The following is a 19669-nucleotide window of genomic DNA, read 5'->3' on the forward strand; positions in this document are numbered from 1 at the left end:
GAGAGAGAGAGAGAGAGAGAGATCCAATCTCGGAGGGGCTCCCGCCCCTCCGCCGCCATGGAAGCCAAGGACCAAAGGGGAACCCTTCTTCCATCTAGGGGGAAGGTCAAGAAAGAAGAAGGAGAAGGGGGATCTCTCCCCCTCTCTCCCGATGGCGCCAGAACACCGCCGAGGCCATCATCATGACCGCGATCTACACCAACAACTTCACCACCATCATCACCAACTCTCTCCCTCTCTATGCATCGGTGTAACACCTCTTCTCCCCGCTATAATCTCTACTTAAACATGGTTCTCAATGCTATATATTATTTCCCAATGATGTATGGCTATCCTATGATGTTTGAGTAGATCCGTTTTGTCCTATGGGTTCATTGATGATTGTGATTGGTTTGAGTTGCATGTTTTATTATTGGTGTTGTCCTATGGTTCTCTCTGTGTCGCGCAAGCGTGAGGGATCCCCGTTGTAGGGTTTGCAATATGTTCATGGTTTGCTTATTGTCTGTGTTTTGTGAGTGATAGAATCACAAACACGGATAAGTGGGTCATGGCGTATGGGAATAAAGAGGACTTGATATACTTTAATGCTATGGTTGGGTTTTACCTTAATGATCTTTAGTAGTTGCGTATGCTTGCTAGAGTTCCAATCATAAGTGCATATGATCCAAGAAGAGAAAGTATGTTAGCGTATGCCTCTCCCTCATATAAAATTGCAATAATGATTACCGGTCTAGTTATCGATTACCTAGGGACAAATAGCTTTCTTGTGACAAAAAGATCTCTACTAAAACTAACTTAGTTGTGTCTTTATTTAAACAACCCCTAGTCTATATTTACATGTTCTTTATTATCTTGCAAACCTAGCCTACAACACCTACAAAGTACTTCTAGTTTCATATACTTGTTCTAGGTAAAGCGAACGTAAAGCGTGTGTAGAGTTGTATCGGTGGTCGATAGAACTTGAGGGAATATTTGTTCTACCTTTAGCTCCTCATTGGGTTCGATACTCTTACTTATCGAAAGAGGCTACAACTGATCCCCTATACTTGTTGGTTATCATTCCAGCATCCCCGTGACATGGTCACCTGTGTCTGGCCAGACGATGATGAATGACGTCACAACGAGAGGGCCCTAAGGATATCTCTCCATCGTCAGAGGAGCAAATCCCACCCTCGAGTTATCTAGTCACTTGCCAAACTTTCTAATGAACCTGATGACATTTGAGCAACCCCCAAAGTTCATCATACAATAAGAAGTGACTACGATCCTCTGATGGTCTAAGGAACTAAACACACGTTAACACTCCATGTTATAACAATTGACTACTGATGATATTATCGCAGAGTATATCAAACAAGTTTGGGTTGATTCAATATGATCGCTCTTCTAACGTCATGCTCTCAATGACTATCATTACACTTAACGATATCCTAAGATCCAAAAACATGACCACCAACAAAACTTGAGCTAGTCTTAGAGGCGAGACTAAGAATCTTATTTTACCGTTTATCATTCCACACGTGCATATGAATTTTTCACTGAATCGTTGATACGTCTCCAACGTATCTATAATTTATGAAGTATTCATGCTATTATTTTATCATTTTTGGATGTTTTACAATCATTTTATATCAACTTTATATCATTTTTTGGGATTAACCTATTGACCCAGTGCCCAGTGCCAGTTGTTGTTTTTTTGCTTGTTTTTTACATCGCGGAAAATCAATATCAAACGGAGTCCAAACACCGCAAATTTTTTTATGAATTTTTTATGGACCAGAAGACTCCCGATGGGCCAGAGCAGCACCTGGGGGGTCCCCGAGGGGGGCACAACCCACTAGGGCGCGCCAGGGCCCCCTGGCGCGCCCAGGTGGGTTGTGCCCACCTCAGTGGCCTCCCGTACCCCTTCTTTGCACTATAAATTCCCAAATATTTTGAAACTCCTCGAGGTTAACCTAGATCAGAAGTTCGCCGCCGCAAGGCTCCGTAGCCACCGAAAACCAATCTAAACCCGTTCTGGCACCCTGCCGGAGGGGGGAATCATCTCCAGTGGCCATCTTCATCATCCCGGTGGCTACCACAATGAGGAGGGAGTAGTCCACCCTCGGGACTGAGGGTTTGTACCAGTAGCTATGTGTTTAATCTCTCTCTCTCTCTCTCGTGATCTCTATCATGGGCTTTGTTAATATAGTCGGATCATATGATGTTTCTCCCCTCTATACTCTTGTTGGGATGAATTGAATCTTTACCCTTTCAAGTTTTGTCTTGTCGGATTGAATATTCAGATATGAGAACACATGATGTATGTCTTGCGGTATGAATACTTGAGTTGACAATGGGGTATCATATTGATTCACTTGATATGTGTTTTGGCATTCAACTCGGGGATTCCCGCGGTGAATATATGCATAGGGGTTGATGCATGTTTTTATTATCTTTTCTCCGATAGAAACTTTGGGGTCTCCTTGTAGTTCTTTGTGTTGGATTGAGTATTATGAATATGAATTTGCTTTGGCGTTATTTTAGTACGAACTCTAGGATAGATCGAACGGAAATAATATTTTTTTGTTATTTTAGTACGAACTCTTGAATAGATCGAATGGAAAAAATAACTTTGAGGTGGTTTCGTACGCTACAAACAATTTCTATCTTTTGTTCTTCGCTAATAAAACTCGGGAGTGATTCTTTATTGCACTTTGAGGGATAATCATATGATCCAACTATGTTAGCACTGTTGAGAGGTTGCACTAGTGAAAGTACAGATCCTAGGCCTCATTTTTAAGCATTGCAATACCGTTTTTGTGCCCGTTTACTATTTGCTACCTTGCTGTTTTTATTTATTTAGATTATAAAAATATATTTCTACCATCAATATTACACTTTTATCATCATCTCTTCGCCGAACTAGTGCACCTATACAATTTTCCATTATATTGGGTGTGTTGGGGACACAAGAGATTTCTTGCATTTGGTTGCAGGGTCATTTGAGAGAGACCATCTTCATCCTACATCTCTCACGGATTGATAAATCTTAGGTCATCCACTTGAGGAAAATTGCTACTGTCCTACAAAACTCTGCGCTTGGAGGCCCAACACGTGTCTACAAGAATAAAGTTGCGTAGCAGACATCAATCGCATATTCCAGAATCATAATAGTTATAGCATAGAATATAAACTCTCAATTATGAATCAAAAAAGATCGATTGCTAAGGCTAATTTGGCCCGGCATCATTTTCTTTAAGGTTTAGAGCAACAATGGCAAATTTAGTCAAAAAAAACATCGAAAGAACCATTTTCAAAATCTCCAACAAGAGCCACTTTTTTAGCTTCCAACAAGAGCCACTTTTTTTAGCTTCCAACTAGAACCACTTTCCAGTTTTAATCAAAAAAGTTAAAAGCTTGGTAGAAAAGAAAGGATAGGGGGAAGTATAATTTGTTCTGACAGTATGTACGTCTTTTTTCAACAGCGCTTTCATTTAACCTCTTCTTTGAGTAGTATAGAGTAAATTGCATAAAACCACCACTTTAAGGGTTAGGTTTGCGAAAAACACTAGGATACAGTTTCTCTGCAGAAAACACCACATCTTGCGTAATTGTTTTGAAAAAATCACTGATAGGCGGATTTGGCTTGGTTAAGCGTGTTTATGATAGATGAGGCCTTTTTCGCCTATGTGGCATAACATTTCGCGACACGTCAATTTTAATATAATTTTACAAACTAATCCATACATTTTACATAGACACCCCTAAATCAAAAAGAAAAAAATGTTATCAGCCCATGTGCACCCTCGCCACAGGTTGGGGCGGTCAACGCAGCCGGCGCCGGGCTCCTCCTTGCGCAGGAGGCCAAATCGGGGGGAGGGGGCGGCACCCCTCGCCGGATCCGGCAGCCAACGTTGGGCGGCTCCTCGCGCTGGAGGCCAAATCGGGGCCGCGGCACGGGATCCGGCAGCCCACGCTGGGCATCTACTCGTGCGGGAGGTCAAATCGGGGCGGCGGCGCGGCATCCCTCGCCGGATCCGGACGAGGTGGCGACGGTGGGGGCCAAATCGTGGCGACTGCGCGGCATCCCTCGCCGAAGGTGGCGGCGCCTGGAGCATGTGCGCGCACCAGCGTCGGCGGCTCACGTGGTGGTGCACGGCCGCATGTGGTGCATCGAGGGCACCACCACCGTGGTGGAATGGAGCGGGGAGCGCCGGGGCTGGCTCGAGGTGGGCCCTTACCCGCCTAGTCTCGAGGCCGGCATGGCGTGCGCAGTCGACCGGCGGCAGCGGCGGGTGCGTGGTGGTGACCGACGCCACCGAGTTTGAAGAACGCTGCGGGAGCAAGGCTGACGAACGGTTTGTCCAGGGAGACGGGGGAAGGGCCTGGGCGGTACGAGGAAAGGATGTTGGGGGTGTTTTTGCTTTTTGACCCATCTAGGGCTCTTTTTGGCAAAACGCTATGCCACATCAGAAAAAAAAGCCCCATCTATCATAAACGCACTTAACCGAGCCAAATCCATGATCAGTGATTTTTGCAAAACAATTACACAAGATATAGTGTTTTTTGCAAAGAAACTGTATCCTAGCGTTTTTCGCAAATCTAAACCTCAAAGTGGTGATTTTATGCCATTTACTCGGTAGTGTAGTAGTAGTTGGAAAAGAACAAATGCCTGGTCGCTTCGATCCCTGCGCAGAGTTTGATCGTTCAAGATCCCCGCATGGAGTTACTGTGGTGCGGCAATCGAAAGGTCCAGCGCCGATACGAATTCCCGGGTTAATTAAACCATTGCCATTTTATAAGCAGCGCGCAGATCGCCTCCAGGCCAAACCAAAGCAGAAGCCAACACAAGCACATCGCTCGATCCACCGTAGGCATGTCGAGGCAGGACGTGGACGGCGAGGAGGGGGAGGACCGGAAGCCGGTGATCAAGCCCGGCGTGCACGTGACGCTCAAGGTGCGGAACACCGACGGCCACACCGTCTACCGCACCATGCGTCGGACCGAGCAGCTGCAGAGCCTCATGGACTTCTACTACGCCAGCGTGCCGGCGGTCCAGCCCGGCACGGGGCGGTTCCTCTACGACGGCGGCCGGCTCCGCGGATGGCAGACGCCTGCGGAGCTCCAGATGGAGGACGGCGACGAGGTGGACTTCTTCACCGAGCTGCTGGGCGGCGGCGGGACAAGCGCGCTCCCGAAAGCTGAGCGGAACATGGCGTCGCCGTTGGCGGCGGATCTCCGGTTCGTCACGCTCAAGGTGGTGGACCAGGAGCAGCGCCTGGTCCGCCGCACCATCAGGATGAACGCCGAGCTGCAGATCGTCATGGATGCGTACTACGACGAGGCGGGGGACGTCGTCAGAGGCACCGGCTCCTTCTGGTTCGAAAACGTTCGGCTGCGCGGCGCGCGCACGCCGGCGTATTTCAAGCTGCAAGACGGGGACGCCATCGACTTCTTTGAAACGCAGCTTGGCGGCGGGATCCCGGTCTAGGCAGTAGTGCTTATTTCATATTCTCATTGCACTTCACCAAGTGATCGCCGAGCTCGTTAGGGAACGCAAAATAAAATATGATGCATTTCGATGTTCCCGGTTTCAGTTCATTTCAATGTCGTCATAGTTCTATCTTCACTCCGTTTCTGGCTTCACAAACAACAATGCTCATTTGATTTTCAGATAGTGGATGGTAAAATGCTATGTATCCAACTAGTCATTTCGCTGTGTCTAAGGGTCCTTGTTTATTCAAAAGATCTTCATATAAGATGTGCCATTTATAAGGATTAAAATCGTTATGAAATTATCCTATCTGGATTGCTTGGTTTGTACTCCCTCTGTAAACTAATATAAAAGTGTTTAGATAACTAAAGTAGTTATCTAAACACTCTTATATTAGTTTACAGAGGGAGTATGACTGGATCATCATGCAAAAGAATTTCTAGGATTGAAACTGCATATGATTTTTTTTGTGGATTCCTACCTTTGAATCCTTGTACTTTTTGTATGACACAGCAATGCTATGGTTTTTTTTTTTTACTATTTCCAGTTTTTCCACTTCCTACTGAAGGTCGTTTTCAAAAAAACTTCCTACTGAAGGTAGAAGTCCCATTTTACCTAGCACTACCGGGTTACGTCGAAAGTTGACTCCGTCTGCTTCCAACTACATAGGGCGAGCGGCGGCTTTTGAAGTTAAGCCCTGCTTAGAAAACCAGTTCTTTTGGGTTTGACCTGAAATTCTAAACTAAGTCCCTCCGTAAGCTGAAAAGAACTGGACCTAAGTAAAAGTGATGAAAGGAGTGAACAAGATTTTTTTTTATTTTTTTGATAATTTAGATTCATCTATCTGCAGAAGTAATTTGGGACAGAGGGAATAGTTTCGAAAGACATGAGAGAAAAAACATCTGAACAGGGAGGACTACAATAGAAGCACCTGCTCGTGCAAAAATAGAACAAATCACTGAGCCGTCGAACCACACAATACTCCGCATCGTTGTGCGGATGATCTGATGTTATGGTCCAACTGATGTCAAAGTTTTGGTAGGCAAGAGTTCCTCCTCTTAAGCAAGCGCTGTTGCGGCTTCATTGCTGTTCCCTGGAGCACCGATTTGATTTGGGCGTCATGTTTATGGTCACACAAGCTTAGAGCCAACTTTAATCTCGCCTGATGTTAATGGATTTTCATCACTTCTCAAACAGAGAAACATGGAGATGTCTCAAACAGACAAAGCATATGTGAAAGCTCGGCACCACTCCACTCTCAAGGTCTTACAAAAAATATGAAGGTTAAAAAAAACTCTGAAGAAGCCCTGCGTCATTTAGGTTTTGGTGATACTTCTTTTCTTCCTATGATCGTCCAGTACCCGCTGCCGCTGCAGAGGAGAGACCAATAGCAGCCACTTGCTGAACTCAAGGTCATTCATACCCACACAGGCCGCGATACGGCTGAACTCCTTCCGTTTCTGTTCCTCCACCGAGCGAAGTTTCGCCCTGTCCGCCGTGGGCTTTATTTGCTTCTTACTATGCAGGTCCTCCGAGATGCGCTCGACACATTCTTCTGTCGCGCCGTCGTTTCTTTCGTTGTTGTCGTCGTCGTGTGTCCTCGTGTTTACGACGTCCTCGTTCCGGTGAGCATACACAACTCCTGTTTACAAGGAACAAACTGTATCAGTAAGTGCTCGGTTTCATAAACCAGCTTAGCAGGCACGCAACATTTCGTTCGCAATAAGTTGACATACTAATATCATTCTGGAATGAATAATGAAGATGCAACTATGGCAGAAAAACTAGAGCATATTCTCTACATCAAAAACTGAAGAGTGGAAATATAGGACCCAAACACAGCTCGTGAGGCTAATGAAGTGTAAACATCGACTCAAGAAAATGGATTTTGTAGTGCGACCTTGTAAAATAAAACATTTCACCAATATTAAAGCTTTGTGTCGGGACATGGGATGAAATATCTTTCTGATTATGTGAATGAAAGAGGCTGGGCACCAATACACACTACTCAAAATGACTAGAGCAGGTATTTGAATGAAGAGATGACATGGAAATTAAATGTTCAATTCCTAGTTTCCAATATCAAATTGTTTTTCCCGCAGCAGGAGTAACATCAACTACTTAGTCATTTCTCCATCTGAAGCTTTCATACATCATGTTACAACACAGCAAATAAAGCGGTTTCAATCAAGATACTGACAGAACATACCATAATCAGCCAATGCCTGATTTTCATCACCTATTGCTGCTGTGGAAGATTTCATTTGCCCTTGTGTACCAAATAAATCAGTGTCAACTATTTCTCTTATCCCTGTTTCTTCAGATGTTTTAGCTTTCTCATCCTCTCCGTGCATCTCAATAATCTCACTAGTAAAAAGCTTATCAGACAAGTCACGGAACAGATTACAGATCCCAAAGAGCTCACCCTGAAATTTCTTGTCATCCTGAAACAAACAAGTTAACCAAATTAACCAATGTTCGAAACTAGACAGAGCCCTGGTACATAGTGACTGATGTGGTGTTGTTAAAGAGATTACCAAAAAGCCAAAAACTGAAGTGTGCTTATAAGTGCAACAAATTCTTATACTTACAACATCCAAACTAACAGCTCAAGTTGAAATTAAGCAAATAAATACCAATCTGTGCAATAATGTGAAGTTCACCTGTTTTGTTCCTTATATAATGCCATCTAACCATAAATACTAATGAAGCTATCCGTAGACTAGTAAAGATATAAACTTCTATGTAACAATGCCAATACAACCAGGTACTTTCCGTAGACTTGTGAATTCTTACATTTGAGTACCCTGCATTAGGAAGGGAGGGAGGGACTCATTGTTGATTTGAGTAAATTCAAAATGTTGATATCAAACTATGTTTAATTATCAAATGCTTTCAACCAACACATTTCTCAAGTGTAAAAAACATGTTTCTGAACATAATATGGTCACCCTTTAAGTAATAATTGAATATTCAGCCCAAAAGATAAAACACAGCCATGAAATGAGAAGCGTGCAATTTTTTAAAAGAACCAAGTGCATCAGGTGATTAGGAGAAAATAAAAATTATAGTGGGATAGGAAAGGAACATCATTTTGGTTCTTATGTTTAAAACTTGCTGCATTCTTCCAAATATTAGGATTCCAGTTCTTGATTACCATTTTCTAAGATAATGGGCCAAATAAACCTCGTCCCCATCACCTTTTGAGCTTAACTTGTCCACAACTGTAAATACCTCAAGTAAAGTACATCAGATTCTCCACCTAATCTTATTAAAGTTCTGAAGCAAATGTGGCAATACCTGCACACCATCAAAGTATCGCTTTTCTATTTTCCCTGAGACTGCAATGTTGGAAAGCTGTTGTTTATATATTTGTCGAGAATAAATGAGTTCTTCTAGGGATCCAGCTCCAAGTAGGCGAAATACTGTGACATGCCGTTTCTGTCCAAATCGGAACGATCTGTCCTGTGCTTGCAAGTCTTGTGCAGGATTCCAACTTGGATCAAAAATCACCACACGGTTAGCACTGACAAGGTTAACGCCTAAATTGCCTGCCCGGGTAGATATAAGAAAAACCTGCAAAAAAGTGTTTCGCACAATAAATTCACAGAGCTTTCTAAACACAGAATAGACTGTGAAATACAAATACAAATCAACATAAATTTACCTGTTTGCTAGGGCTTTTGTTGAATTCGTCAACTAGCGATTGGCGTGCATTCATGGGTGTTGACCCGTCCAAGCGAGAAAAGCAGTAACCCTTCCTTATAAGAAACTTCTCTAGTATGTCGAGCATTCTATTTGTAAAGTTTATACGTGAAATAAAACAATTAGTCACACACAAATGATGTTAAAAGTGGCATATCTAAAGTACAAATATCTAAAAAAGAAAACTTTCCAGAAATAAACGCAACGCTAAAAAGTGCAAAGAAGATGACTACACAAATAAGTTACCATAATATAGGCTAGGGTTTGTTTGAACCTTTTTATAGTCCAAAATAGGCTCTGTTTCGGATCAGTGCTTATATAAGGGTCGGGTGGTAAAAATTGACAAGTTACAAAAGTTTTAATTCGTCAACATCTTATCATCATCGCTGAAGTTACAATAAAGATTAATAAAATACTCCGCCTGGGATCATTTTGGCATAAATAGCAGCACTTTAACAAATGGGACCATGGGGGTATTCTGGGCTACAACAGCGTGCCTACTTAGTGGCAAAAATACAAATAATTACAAATGACTATCGATCGAAGAAAAGGGAAGAGATCTTACTTTAATAGAAGTAAGATAGTTTCATGCATTCGTGATCCATCGTCAAATTATTGTTCAAAACCAAGAGTTCTTAGTTATGAAATACTCCCTCCATATCACAGATAAGTGACGTTTTGGACATCAAAACAGTTTTCATGGTATAACTTTGACCACTTATTTCTATTGTAATATATCTATGGAACCCAAGATAATTATAAGACTCTAAAAATACTTTTTGAGACAAATCTTTATCTTCAAATTTCCAATCCAAATAATTAAAAATGATGTTCATAGTCTAAATTTTGGAAATTTGACTGAAAGCATGTCCAAAACATCACTTATTATGATATGGAGGCAGTATGGCCTTTTTGCTTTCCTTGAAATATGACAAACTTGATTGGTTGTAAAGCCAATATAAAGATGTTTTTTACTGTTGATATAACTAATTTGCTAATACAGTTGGGAAACATCTCTTGGTTCTAACTGAGGAAATAAATAACACTAATTTGTGCCATAAAACAGGGTAACTGCAAAACGGCGATTGGATCTAGATATATATACCTCACTGGGTAGCTAAGGTAAATGGAAATATATCAAGTCTTTTAGTGAGTAATCAATAGCACACAAACAAACAATCACCTGACAGAATAGCTGAAAAGAAGAATCTTGTCACCCTGTAGGGTCCACAAAGACAGAAGTCTTTCCAGTGCACGCATCTTTCCACAGTGTTCTGAGTCACTGAGACCCATGAAATTCTCACTTTTAGCACTACCGCCAACTAATTCAATATCCGTATCAAAGACAGCAGCCGCAAGCTCAGCGTCCTTCTTCTGCTTCTCAATCTCATCCCTTGGATTGGGCTTTATCAATTCCAGATGGTTACTAATCTACATGAAGGGAAACTAAGTTACAAGAACTTCAAAATTGAAACTGTCCAAGGTATTACAAGAATCAAAAACAACCTGCTGAAGCTTGACAAGGCAAGGAAGAACAAGGCAGAAGGGGCATAGAGGACAGCCATCCAGATTCTCTCTGTGGAGATAGGACCAGATAATGCCACGTGGTTCAATTTTCTTGCAACACTCAACCTGAGTCAGAGGACTTCCGCAGCTACAGGGGAGATCCTTATTTACAAGGATTTGTATGTCAGGCTGTTGCAGCATTCTTCTATAAACACGTTTTTGAACATCACTCATTCTGCAGAAAACAATATTATCTTCCTTCCCAAGCATGAGATGCCCAATAGTCTCCTCTTTTGTTCTTCTCAACAGGAATTTCTTTAGAACAGAGACAAGGTGCTTCTTGCGCTTATCAGCAACTTGAACAAATCTCTCAGGAGCGCTTAATCTCTGGCCATGTTTTAAGGGCTCGTCATAATATTCTCTAAAGTGTTCTCGATCCCCCAAACAACCAGGTACAACCCAGTCAAACACATTAAATAATTCCATTATCTTGTTCTGCATTATGGTTCCTGTGAGACCAAAGCGTTTTCGTGTAGTAATTCCCAAGCAGGCTGTATATAACTTCGATTTTTCATTCTTGAGACGGTGTGCCTCATCAACCACCACTAGTTCCCATGAGATGTCACATAAAACCTTGTCACGAGTCCTAAAAGTATCAAAACTGGTAATTAGCACCTCTAGTCCTTGACCTTCAATTTTTTCAAGAACTAAGTCACGATTTGGACCATGATAGACAGCAACAGAAAAATTTGCCCACTCAGAAAATTCATTTTCCCAATTCCGAATTACTGAAGTGGGACAGAGGATGAGTACAGGACTGGACTTCTTTCCTTTGTCTGTTGATTTCTCACCCTGATTATTATCTTTTCCAATAACAGAGGATAAAAATGCTATTGTTTGAATAGTCTTTCCCAATCCCCTAAAATATAATAAGAGAAAGTATTAATAAATCTGAACGAATATATGTCAAAATTTGGGTGTGCCCATTGAATGTATGAAGTACAGAATTCACTACAACTACATTGATAACATAAATGCCTAAGAAAATCATGTGGATGATAACCAATCTACAGTATAAGCTAAGCTGCATTTCTTTAACAGGTGTCCAAAAGGTTCCTGTATGATCCTAGCGCCAGAAACCCTTTTGCATGTTAGGGTTTCATTTAATGTTACTTTGATACTTTGAAATATATTGATACGTTGAACTCTGGAAATTAAGAACATGGATGATGAAAAGCATAAGAAAGAGAATGATTAAAAGGAAGTCGGGCGTTACACATGACTCCACATCCATCATATTTTGTGCAAAGTCTACCTCATATCCAACCAGTTGCTAATCTGATATTATCTGCAGTTAATGAAAAGGACTTGACAATTCTCATTATATCCAGTTCTGAACCTAGTATTATCTACAGTTAAGGAAAATGAGATGGAAATTTCCAATCTATTGTTTTGCTTCCATATACAATGTTTTAGATGTGAATATGTGATTGTGGATACTGTACAGTTAATTTCAGTTCAGCCACAAAAATCTAAGAGCATTCTTATAATATAGTAACACAACAACTGTCAAGTCTTACATATCATCTCCAAGCACGCCACCATGGTTGTTTCTATACAGATTGTATAAGAATCTCACACCATCCCTCTGATGCGCAAGTAGCCTGCAATTAATTGATGGGGGCACCTACAACCACAAAAAATAAAATTACAGTAATACGAAACTAATGATAGTAACTAAAATATCTACCAGAAGAAAATACATTTCTGACAATGTGGATCACACAAATAATGGATGAACACTCGCGGTCTGTTTTATAAAAAAATTTAAGCAGGCAACAATGCATCGATTGGCAATAGCCAAAGATACAAAAGGCATATGCCGTGGGTAGAATCGAAGAGAAGCGAATCCCTAATAGAAGGTCCAGTGAGCATTCATCATGTAAAGACACACTACGCTACGAAACCTTGTCGGTGGTAGAATTGGGTCAGCACATGGGAGTGCGCATGAGCAAACTTTGGGTTCCGCAAACTTGCAGCAAATATTAACACCCAAGTCTTTGTCTGGTTTGAACCTATAAATTTTTGTGTTAAATCTGGATTTGTCTTTGAAAGTGTAAGGAACAATCTTTGAAATGCTGAAAGCCTGCTAAGTCTAAACAATATTAGGTTTCGGAGTGTATTTAGGTTTTACTTTGCCATGTGAATCCCCATGAAGAAGGAGCCATGAATTGTAATCAGCGAGAAATTGAGGGAGGAGAGCACAATTACGATGGTACCTGGACGACGGGGTGCTCTCCGGGCGGCGAGAGGACAAGTGGCTCATAGGGCCCGCGGGGCTCAAAGGAAGCCGCTGGTGGCGGGGCCGGACGGCGCCGGAGGCGGGGGGCCACGTCCTCCTCCGACGAGGAGGTCGGTTGTTCGGCCGCATCCTCCGCTGCCTTCTGGCTCAGGGGTTTGGGAGGGGACGGTGGCGGGGCGGGCAGGGAGTAGGAGGCCTCGAGGCGGAGGAGCTGCTGCGAGAGGGAGGTCTTGGGGGGCCTCCGCGGTGGGCGAGGAGGCGACGGTGATCGGGGTTGAGATTGGCTCTGCCCGGAGGAGGAGGAGCAGGGAAGGAGTGTTTCCTTGAGGCGGTTGAGCGACATGGCGACCGGCGGCGGCGGTGGTTTCCGGTGAGCGAAATTGGTCAATTGCCACTTCAAAACACCTTTTATACAACGTATATAAATTTTATTTGAACTATAATTTGATAAAAAAAATTAGGTTTACAAGGTAAATTCGCAAGGAGAATTTGAAACTTTGCACACCACACAAAGGAAAACGAAAAATATGAAATAACTCTACCATAATAAAATGAGTTGAAAAAAACAAAAGGGAAACATAACATTTATTGGCGTGTGTCATATTCCTAACTCTCTAGAGTAGACTAGAGTAGAGTGCAAATTCGGTACGAAGATAATGATTTGATTAGGTAGATTTGAAAATTTAGATGGACAGTTTTATAGATGATAAGTAAAAATTCATAGACACAGGAATTGGTCAGTACGCCTAGTAGAAGCATCATCAATCAAGAAAAAAACTTTTCATACGACATACAAGAAATCCATATAGGTTATATAGGAAAAGTAAACGTATATACCAGTTCGACTTCTACTTCTAGACACCGGATGAATCGACATGAAATTTCTTTATACCAGTGTTATATAAGGCATCGTATGTGTGGTAGAATACAAGATTTTCGCACATAACAAAGAGACGTTGCAACACATAGAGATCTCCACACTTTCCGTCAAGACCTAGTTGATCACATTGACTTCCACCGAGACCTAGTTGGTCTCATTGGCGTTGGGTATATAAGAGCATCATTTAATGTGTAGTATTTATTTGAATTATTTTGAAACAATTTAAAGTTTACAAAATAGAACTCCAGGGAGAATTTGAAACTCAATTACTTACGACACAGACAAAACACACAAAAAATCTCTATCATAGAAAAATGAGTTGAAAAAGACAAGGAAAAACATAAAATTCATTGGTGTGTGTTATGTTCCTAACTTTGTGGAGTATAGCAACAACAAATTTGAGATGTAGATAATGACTCAACTATGAAGATATGGGATTTAGGTCTGATACAAGTTCTTCCTCATCTCAACTACCTCCATCTAACGCTTAAGTAGGCGTCGCTTTCTCTTGTAAATGGGTTAAAACCCTAACGTATGACTTACAAGGCCCATGGTACATACTAGGTCGTAGCCAAGCGCGGGGGTAGACACTTCAATAGGACGCGTGACATTCTCCCTCTTTTTGAAGATGGCTTATCCTCACAGAGCACAAGTAAGGCTTGAGTCGTGGGCGTCCTCCCAAATGATGGTGCCTGTCATAAGCCTTTCAAGTGCACACGGACCAGAGTCATGGTTGTCATGTCGTGGAACACCAAGCCCGATAAGTGATTGATGTCGGAGTAGGAATGAATGCAATAACCAAAGAGATAAGCATTAGGGTGGCATTCACCCTTGTCGGGGTTTGCACATGGTGATTCAATTGGGATAAACAGACCCATCGGGTGGACTTGACTCGACTCGGGAAAAATATGCAATGGTGCCCACCTGTTGGAAAATATGCCCTAAGGGCAATCATGTGATGATGTTATTTTCTTGTGTATATATGACTTATAGACCAACAGCGCGCCTTCGCGCGCGCGTTGTCGGGTCCTAACATTTGTGGCTAAACATGTGTGCGAAATATACCATCATTGTAGCGGACGCTTAGCATATTTAGCCAGCATAATAACTTTAGTAATTTGCTTGCCCATAACACATATAATAGTAATGGTTCACTATAAAACACACATAGAATTAAATAACACATAGTAGTAATGGTTCTGTATGTTCCACATTTTGTAGGTTAAAATCATAGTACATGTACTTAACACAAGTCCATTCTATGAAAGGCTCAAGCATCGACATTTACACCATGTCATTGTAGTTAGTGGTAAAATATATCATTAGATAGTTGGTGTACAGGCAGATGATCCCCAACATCAAACAGTACGGAGGTCCTTTATCCACAACCAAGTCAATATTGAGTACCTATGAAAAAATCATTCTCACTTAATTACATGTGGTCATTTAGATAAATGCTTAGAACAAATAGACGTTAGAACGCACGAAGGCACATCCATGCACATAAGCCAAACCTTCTCAAATTTGTACCAGGGCAAGGTGAGGCCATACCATGGCATCATGCCAGCCGTCATGTTTTTTAAGCATGCATTTCATTTTTCTATAGTTGAAAACCAATAAATGACGTGTTTGTGGTTGACTATTGCCACACATTTCCATAAAATATCTGCCCATTCTTTGTAAAAGGCATGAGAATTTACTAAATAGCACGATCATGGTTTTCCAGACTGTTCCCGTGCACCTTTTCATGCACTGATTGTTTGAATTTGAATTATCTACATTAATGCCTAGAAAATGCACATAATCCCCTAAATATTATAAATGAACCCAGAAAAGTGCCAAATTTGAACACGGTGATTTGCAGGGTTTATGTTCACCGTAGAAAAAACTCATGGACAAAGGACAAAGGAAATTTGAATTCCCCTTCAATCTCGGTGATTTACTATCGCACACGATTCATCTCTGTCGCCTCTGCGAACCGTGTGTGTTCACCCACACATGCAAAAGGAAAAAGAAAACCCTCGCCCACTTCGTCCCCACCCACTCGCCGCGGACTCCTCCGGAACTCTGCACCTCATCAACTTCTATCGCGGCGGCCACCCTAAGCTCGACGGTTGTTGTCGGCGGGTGGAGGTCGCGCTCCAAACGGCACGAGATTTCGCCCCTACCGCTTTCCGCCACCTATCTGCACCGACATTCTAGACTCTGGTCGATTGGGGTTTTCTGCGGGATTGGCCCGGGGATTTTTCTCATGAAGAAGGTAATCAACTTAGCAAAATGTTCACTCATCTCTTTTATCGCAGTCCGTCTGTCGCTGTTAATCAACCGGCGGAAATGGTCGTGGATTCATTTTTCTTCTAGCTGATTCAAGGGTTTTCATTCATGTGTCCATAGTGTGAGCACAAATCGGGCAAGTGTGGTCGCGGCCAGTCGGAAAAAAAGTTCTATCTCACCATTCCGGATGACTTTAGGGAGCGCTCGGTATGTTCAATCTCAACCTACCACAGTCGGCATCGCCTAAATTTGTGAACATATACCCTCTATTGCTACGTTTGGATAAAAGGTATGATGCCACGTGCAGCCTAGATGTCGAAGTCGACCCCCCCTATATTAGGCAAATATATGATGTATTGTTCATTAAGTTAACTCTCATATTTGCATCAAACCTTTGTTACATTATCTATTTTTAATTATATATTTTTTGTACTTTGATTTCATCTATATATTGATCTGTTCTATCAGTTACTCCCATATTTGCATCTTGCTCTGTTATTTCAATATATCTAATTTATGATCTTAATTTTCATTTCAAGCAGTACATCCCTTGCTTTGCAAGAACATGAGTAGAAGGAAATCTTGGGCTTTACTTTGTTGATAACTCCATGGGTGTCATATTGACAACGCAATATGGATTTACAATGACGATTAGCGCAAAACTTGATAAAGATGGTCACTCCTATTTTGATGCAGATCTTTGGAGAAAAATGTCTAAGTGTTATGAACTGAAAGCTAGTAATAAAATTCTAGTGCGTGCACCACAGCCTGGTCTAATTAACATGGATGTTTACTTCCCCAACGTCATTAGCCGATCAAAGTATGATCGAGGTTAGTGTCATTTCAACTTTCTCCATGTTGGCATATTACTTAGCAAAATCGAGGTATTTGTTCTGACTAATTGATCACTATTTAAGCAACCAATTGTGGTTTCATTTCTGACTCCATTCCTAGGCAGTAACAAATTCTATTTACCAAATTATGCGCACTATATATTCTTCTGCCATGTTTTGAATAAATAATACCTTTCCACCTTTTAAGCAAGATATGTTGGATGTATAGTGAACGATCTGTATGTTACTAAGCATACCAAATTTCATTGGAATGACTTGAAGCATGTCATAGACTTTGTTGATAATCTGACAGAGATAGCACAGCGTATGAACGCTGGATTTTGGATGAGATTAATTATGCCTATGATGCACACATTGAACAAGATCACTTGTGTGCACAAAACGCCGGTACAAAGTCTTACTTTTATGTTAATGCTCATAAACTATATATATACATATATATATATATACATATATATATATATATATATATATATATATATATATATATATATATATCTTCAACGATATGTTACGATTGGTTTTTTATTCTACATTTCAACAGAAATTGCCCGTTGTAGCAGTTCCTGGATCGATTTCTCGGCCTGGTCGAATTACACTTGTGCCTGCTAATAACGCCAAAGTGATTGCTGTTGGGGAACGTAGTATTTCAAAAAACAGTCCTACGACCATGCAAGATCTATCTAGGAGATGAAGGAAATATGCCCTAGAGGCAATAATAAAGTTGTTATTTATATTTCCTTATATTATGATAAATGTTTATTATTCATGCTAGAGTTGTATTAATTGGAAACTTAGTACATGTGTGAATACATAGACAAACAAAGTGTCACTAGTATGCCTCTACTTGACTAGATTGTTAATCAAAGATGGTTAAGTTTCCTAGCCATGGTCAAAAGAGTTGTCATTTGATGAAACGGATCACATCATTAGAGAATGATGTGATTGACTTGACCCATCCGTTAGCTTAGCACTTTGATCGTTTAGTTTATTGCTATTGCTTTCTCCATAACTTATACATGTTCCTATGACTATGAGATTATGCAACTTCCAAATATCAGAGGAACACTTAGTGTGCTATCAAACATCACAACGTAACTGGTTGAATATAAAGATTCTCTACAGGTGTCTCCGATGGTATTTGTTGAGTTGGCATAGATCGAGATTAGGATTTGTCACTCCGTGTATCGGAGAGGTATCTCTGGGCCCTCTCGGTAATACACATCACTATAAGCCTTGCAAGCAATGTGACTAATGAGTTAGTTACAGGATGTTGCATTATGGAACGAGTAAAGAGACTTGACGGTAACGAGATTGAACTAGGTATTGAGATACCGATGATCGAATCTCGGGCAAGTAATATACCGATGACAAAGGGAACAACGTATGTTATTATGCAGTTCGACCGATAAAGATCTTCGTAGAATATGTAGGAACAAATATGAGCATCCAGGTTCCGCTATTGGTTATTGACCCGAGATGAGTCTCGGTCATGTCTACATAGTTCTCAAACCCGTAGGGTCCGCACGCTTAACGTTCGATGACGATCGGTATTACGAGTTTATGTGTTTTGATGTCCCGAAGGTAGTTCAGAGTCCCGGATATGATCACGGACATGACGAGGAGTCTCGGATGGTCGAGACATAAAGATCGATATATTGGAAGGCTATGTTTGGACATCGGAATGGTTCCGGGTGAGTTCGGGCATTTACTGGAGTACCGGGGATTACAGGAACCCCCCAGGGAGTATATGGGCCTTAATGGGCCTTAGTGGAAGAGAAGAGAAGGCAGCCTAGGAGGGGCGCGCCCCCACAATCCCAATCCGAAATGGGTGCCCCCCCCCCTTTCCTTTCTCCTTCTCCCTCTTCCTTATATTCCTAGTTGGACTAAAAAAGGGCGAGTCCTACTCCTACTAGGAGGAGGACTCCTCCCCCTTTGGCGCGCCTAGAGAGGTCGGCCGGCCTCCCCTCTCCCTCCTTTATATACGTGGGGTGGGGGCATCCTAGGACACACAAGTTGATTGTTTAGCCGTGTGCGGTGCCTCCCTCCATAGATTTCCACCTCGGTCACATTGTTGTAGAGCTTAGGCGAAGCCCTGCATCGATAACTTCATCATCACCGTAATCACGCCGTCGTGCTGACAAAGCTCTCCCTCGACACTCAGCTTGATCTAGAGTTCGTGGAAAGACACTGAGCTGAACGTGTGCAGATCGCGGAGGTGTCGTACCTTCGGTGCTAGGATCGATCGGATCGTGAAGACGTATGACTACATCAACTGCGTTGTCATAACACTTCCGCTTACGGTCTACGAGGGTACGTGGACAACACTCTCTCCTTTCGTTGCTATGCATCACCTAGATGGATCTTGCGTGTGCGTAGGAAATTTTTGAAATTACTGTGTTCCCCAACAGTGGTATCAGAGCCAGGTCTATGCATAGATGTTATATGCACAAGTAGAACACAAAGAGTTGTGGGCGATAATAGTCATACTGCTTACCAACATGCCATACTTTGATTCGGCGGTATTGTTGGATGAAGCGGCCCGGACCGATGATACGTCTCCAACGTATCTATAATTTTTGATTGCTCCATGCTATTATATTATCTATTTTGGATCTTAATGGGCTTTATTTTACACTTTTATATCATTTTTGGGACTAACCTACTAACCG

At 41.9% G+C, this 19669-nt stretch overlaps 2 protein-coding genes across 2 annotated transcripts; one reads left to right on the plus strand and one right to left on the minus strand.

Moving 5' to 3' along the window:
• The first annotated feature begins 4858 nt into the window (after positions 1 to 4858).
• Positions 4859 to 5473, plus strand: LOC119359193. Its single transcript, XM_037625494.1, has one exon. It carries the CDS (start codon positions 4859 to 4861, stop codon positions 5471 to 5473), a length of 615 nt encoding a protein of 204 aa, XP_037481391.1.
• An 841-nt stretch (positions 5474 to 6314) lies between these two features.
• On the minus strand, positions 6315 to 13364 carry LOC119353953 (switch 2-like). Its single transcript, XM_037620655.1, has 8 exons — positions 12967 to 13364; positions 12268 to 12374; positions 10688 to 11606; positions 10365 to 10612; positions 9144 to 9270; positions 8777 to 9052; positions 7686 to 7920; positions 6315 to 7118 (listed from the first exon to the last, which is right to left on the minus strand). Exons 1-8 carry the CDS (start codon positions 13330 to 13332, stop codon positions 6793 to 6795), a joined length of 2604 nt encoding a protein of 867 aa, XP_037476552.1. The 5' UTR covers positions 13333 to 13364; the 3' UTR covers positions 6315 to 6792.
• Between the last annotated feature and the right edge of the window lie 6305 nt (positions 13365 to 19669).

This window comes from Triticum dicoccoides, chromosome 2A (assembly GCF_002162155.2).
Source record: "Triticum dicoccoides isolate Atlit2015 ecotype Zavitan chromosome 2A, WEW_v2.0, whole genome shotgun sequence".
NCBI classification, from domain to species: domain Eukaryota; kingdom Viridiplantae; phylum Streptophyta; class Magnoliopsida; order Poales; family Poaceae; genus Triticum; species Triticum dicoccoides.

Excerpts from the sequence above, each read along its gene's own strand:
- LOC119359193 (XM_037625494.1), top strand. The coding sequence starts at position 4,859 with ATGTCGAGGCAGGACGTGGACGGCGAGGAGGGGGAGGACCGGAAGCCG.
- LOC119353953 (XM_037620655.1), bottom strand. The coding sequence starts at position 13,332 with ATGTCGCTCAACCGCCTCAAGGAAACACTCCTTCCCTGCTCCTCCTCC. Across the intron at positions 9,271-10,364 it reads CTTTTCAGCTATTCTGTCAG|AATGCTCGACATACTAGAGA; the intron begins GTGATTGTTTGT and ends CTTTACAAATAG. Across the intron at positions 7,119-7,685 it reads TCAGGCATTGGCTGATTATG|GAGTTGTGTATGCTCACCGG; the intron begins GTATGTTCTGTC and ends CCTTGTAAACAG.